General features: G+C 39.8%; 1 protein-coding gene across 1 annotated transcript in view; it reads left to right on the plus strand.

Moving 5' to 3' along the window:
• Nucleotides 1-3,439, plus strand: part of LOC134439281 (NACHT, LRR and PYD domains-containing protein 3-like) — a gene marked incomplete at its 5' end in the record, with an annotated part of 23,655 nt that extends 20,216 nt beyond the window's left edge. The window contains 2 exons of the mRNA XM_063189185.1: nt 2,821-2,991; nt 3,412-3,439. Of these exons, the coding sequence (XP_063045255.1) occupies nt 2,821-2,991; nt 3,412-3,439 (199 nt within the window). The remainder of the gene's footprint in view (nt 1-2,820; nt 2,992-3,411) is intronic.
• Between the last annotated feature and the right edge of the window lie 243 nt (nt 3,440-3,682).

The following is a 3,682-nucleotide window of genomic DNA, read 5'->3' on the forward strand; positions in this document are numbered from 1 at the left end:
GTAATTGTATATTGGTAGGCCTACTGTATATTAGTAGGCCAGGCCTTATGATATCAATGTCATTGTAATTACAGTGGAATGCAAATAATCAAGAAAGCTAGCAAAGAAATAATCAACAATAAACTTAAGTATTATTAAGACTTATATCATTATTGCATATAGGAATGTACACAGAAGGAAAGTTCAACACTATAATATGAACAGCAGGCTTACATAGCCTAATGTAGACACAGGGGAATAAATAGCATTTTGATTAGATTATTAAAGCCTAGGAAATAGTTAAGCTAGCCAGATGTCAAAATACATGGTAGGCCTACCCTACTACTACTAAACAGCAACAACACTTGGTGGATAATAAATGGACAGAGGAAGATAAGGACTACTGATTTCCATTATAGCTTGCCTTGGGCACTTCTATCAAAGTCAGTCAGGTGTTGTTACTAGAAAAGTCTCCCTGCTTTCATAAATAGATGCCGTTAGCACGAGCTAGTAGTTATTGATTAGCGATATGATGTGCTAACAGTTTACCGTTCTCAATTAATATTCCTTGTGTAACAGGAAACATAATCATCATGGCATCATCTTTACTGTACATACCTCGGTCTTTGCTGCGTTTCTCCTCTTCTTCTTTCCTTTTTTTCTTCCCCTGAGCACCGGACAGTTTATGACGTCTGGACATTGTCCAATTTGACCTGACGTTTCAGCTTGGCTGGTGACGCATTTACAACAATAACAAACAAAAACGCCCAACTCCCCAAGCTGCAGGTAAAGTCTGTTTAGACAGAGGGAGGTTGTGGAGAGGCAGGGAGACTCTTAAATATTATAGAATCATCGTCATTGTTATTATTATAGGTATTTCTAAACGGTAAAAAGAAAAGAAAACATGATACCACCTTTCAAAATAGAGGATATTTTTTCCCTCCCCAATTTCTGGCGCTGTGGCGCCCCCTCATGGCCAGCGCCCTTAGCAAACAATTAAGATGCCTAATGGGCGGGCCGGCTGTGCTCAGTATCCAGCATTATTGGGAGCCTGTTGATTAGGAGGTGAATCGATATGACCTTACACATACAGTTCCAGGCCAATAAATTAGAATATCAGGAAAAAGTTGATTTATTTCCATAATTCCATAAATAATGTTAAACTTTCATGGATTACAGATTATTGACCACATTGTGAACTATTCCAATAATTTATTTGTTTATTCTTACATATTTCGGCCTTCCAGATCAACAAAACCATGAATTGAGGTGTTTACCGAATTATAATATTTTAATGAAACCACCATTTTATTTAGAAAAAAAGAAAAAAGTTTGGGTCACATCAAATCAGTTGAAATTTGGTTCTTCCTAAATGACGTGTTAATGTTCAATACTTGGTCAGGAATCTCTTTGACTTAATCACTGCCGTGATGTGTTTACCATTGAAGTCAATAGCAGGGGCATTGGAAGGGACTTATGGAAGCCCATATATTCTTGATGCTTTGCTGCCAGCCAAGGGCGTAGGTTTGGCTTGAGGTTTGGAAGGGAAAACTTAAAACATAAAAGAAACAATGAATAAAAAAATACATATTTAAAAATGCAGGTTGTTTATCCAGACTGGTATTATGAAATTAATCTAGGCTCATTCAATATGCGCCCTACCGAAATAATGACTACTGAATAATGTATCCTTTTCCCAAAATGAAGAGTGCTACAGTAAGTGGTACATGTTAAACACAGATAATTCTATCAAACCTTTATTTAAAAACAAAATTGCTTCAACGACTAAGCATTTCTAATGGGCAATATAACAATGGAGAGAGAGAGAGAGAGAAAGAGAGAGAGAGAGAGAGAGAGAGAGAGAGAGAGAGAGAGAGAGAGAGAGAGAGAGAGAGAGAGAGAGATGATCTGTCACTGACTTTAAGGGCAGCGGTTCCTTTAAAGACGTAGGCTACTCTTGGGCTCCTTTTTGCCAAAGCAGTCAAGCTCCATCAAGACCGAGCCACTTTGTCCTGGGAGAATAAATGACCCTTTTTTGCCAGAAAATATCAGCACTAACTTGCTAATTTAAAATGTTTTTATATGTTTTTATATTAAACGAATCAATGTAGATTTTCGTTCAGTTTTTTTTTTTTTCAATTAATAGGCTATGGCAAAATTGCTTGGGACTATGTTATATCCCTTGAATATTGGTTGTGACATGTCACGACCGTCCCTACCCAAATCTACGCCCCTGCTGCCAGCTGTTTTATGTTTGTTGATCTGGTGACCCACACTCCCCTCTTCATTATACCCTGTAGATTTCCATGCCACGTTTTGGTGCTTTCGTGGTATGGACATTCTAACTCACCAGAAGTAAAACCTCATTCCTTTTCAATTTGACCCGATTTGATGTGACAACTTTTACATGATGGAGAAATAATGTCTGCGCTTCAGCCCTTGTGGTTCTCACAGTCCAAGACAGCAGAATGTGTTCTGAGGAAGACGCAGGTGCATCGAAACATCAGTCACTTTGTGCACAAAAAAAACAATAATAATAATAAAAAACCCTCTAAAAGTATGTTGTGTGCTCCGATCATCCCTGGGTCTAGTCAGTGAGAAGTTTATCTTGAACTTTTACTTAATATTCTGATTTATTGGCCTGGAGCTATGTAGACGAGTCAGTTTACAAAATTTAGATTGTGCTATGATAAATGTCAACCCAAATACAGAAGTAAAGGTGTGTGTGTGTGTGTGTGTGTGTGTGTGTGTGTGTGTGTGTGTGTGTGTGTGTGTGTGTGTGTGTGTGTGTGTGTGTGTGTGTGTGTGTGTGTGTGTGTGTGTGTGTGTGTGTTGTAACAGTGTCAGTGTCAGTGCTCTGACAGAAAAAAGCTGTTCCTCTCTGGCTTCAGCCCTCAGCTCAGGCTCAAGTCTCAGAGAGCTGAGACTGCATGGCAATAATCTGCAGGACTCAGATGTCGAGTCCCTCCTCGCCCTTCAGAGGAACCCAGAGTGTAAACTGCAGAAGCTAGGGTACGTACTGAGTAGAGGGGGGCAATATGAGATTCACAATATTGTTTGAAAATGGCAAATATCAGCCTAATATGTGAGCTGACCAACATATTGGGGATTTGGTGGAAGGAAACTGACTTTGTGATTGAGTAGAATATTTTCCTGAATGATATCCTAACTAGATACTACAGTGTCTCTCTCTCTACCCGTGTGAAGATAGACAGAAGTCAGCCCTAACACACACACACAGAGAGAGAGAGAGAGAGAGAGAGAGAGAGAGAGAGAGAGAGAGAGAGAGAGAGAGAGAGAGAGAGAGAGAGAGAGAGAGAGAGAGAGAGAGAACTCCATCCCATGCTACCCTGAGTCTTTTACTCTACAGGAGCTAATAGCGGCCAGTTGTATTAGCTGTGTGTGTAAGGGGCACTTTTTTGTTATCCACAGAGATGTTGATAAAATATTAGATGGCTAATTGTGTGTTTTGTTTTACAGCTGGTGATGTTAGCAACAGGGCCGGTTCTGGCTTATTTGGCGCCCTAGGCGAGTTTGAGTTCTGGCGCCCCCCCCTCCCCTTTTTTATACCTTACAGAACACAAGAGTAATACCGGTAGTAAGCTTAACTAAATAGCATCAAGAACAATAACTGTTTTGCATCAAATGGATTTCTGGTTCTTTTGGACAGCCGACCAACACATCAGATTGAGTCGCATGAAAG

Source organism: Engraulis encrasicolus, chromosome 22, assembly GCF_034702125.1.
Source record: "Engraulis encrasicolus isolate BLACKSEA-1 chromosome 22, IST_EnEncr_1.0, whole genome shotgun sequence".
In the NCBI taxonomy this organism is placed as follows: Eukaryota; Metazoa; Chordata; class Actinopteri; order Clupeiformes; family Engraulidae; genus Engraulis; species Engraulis encrasicolus.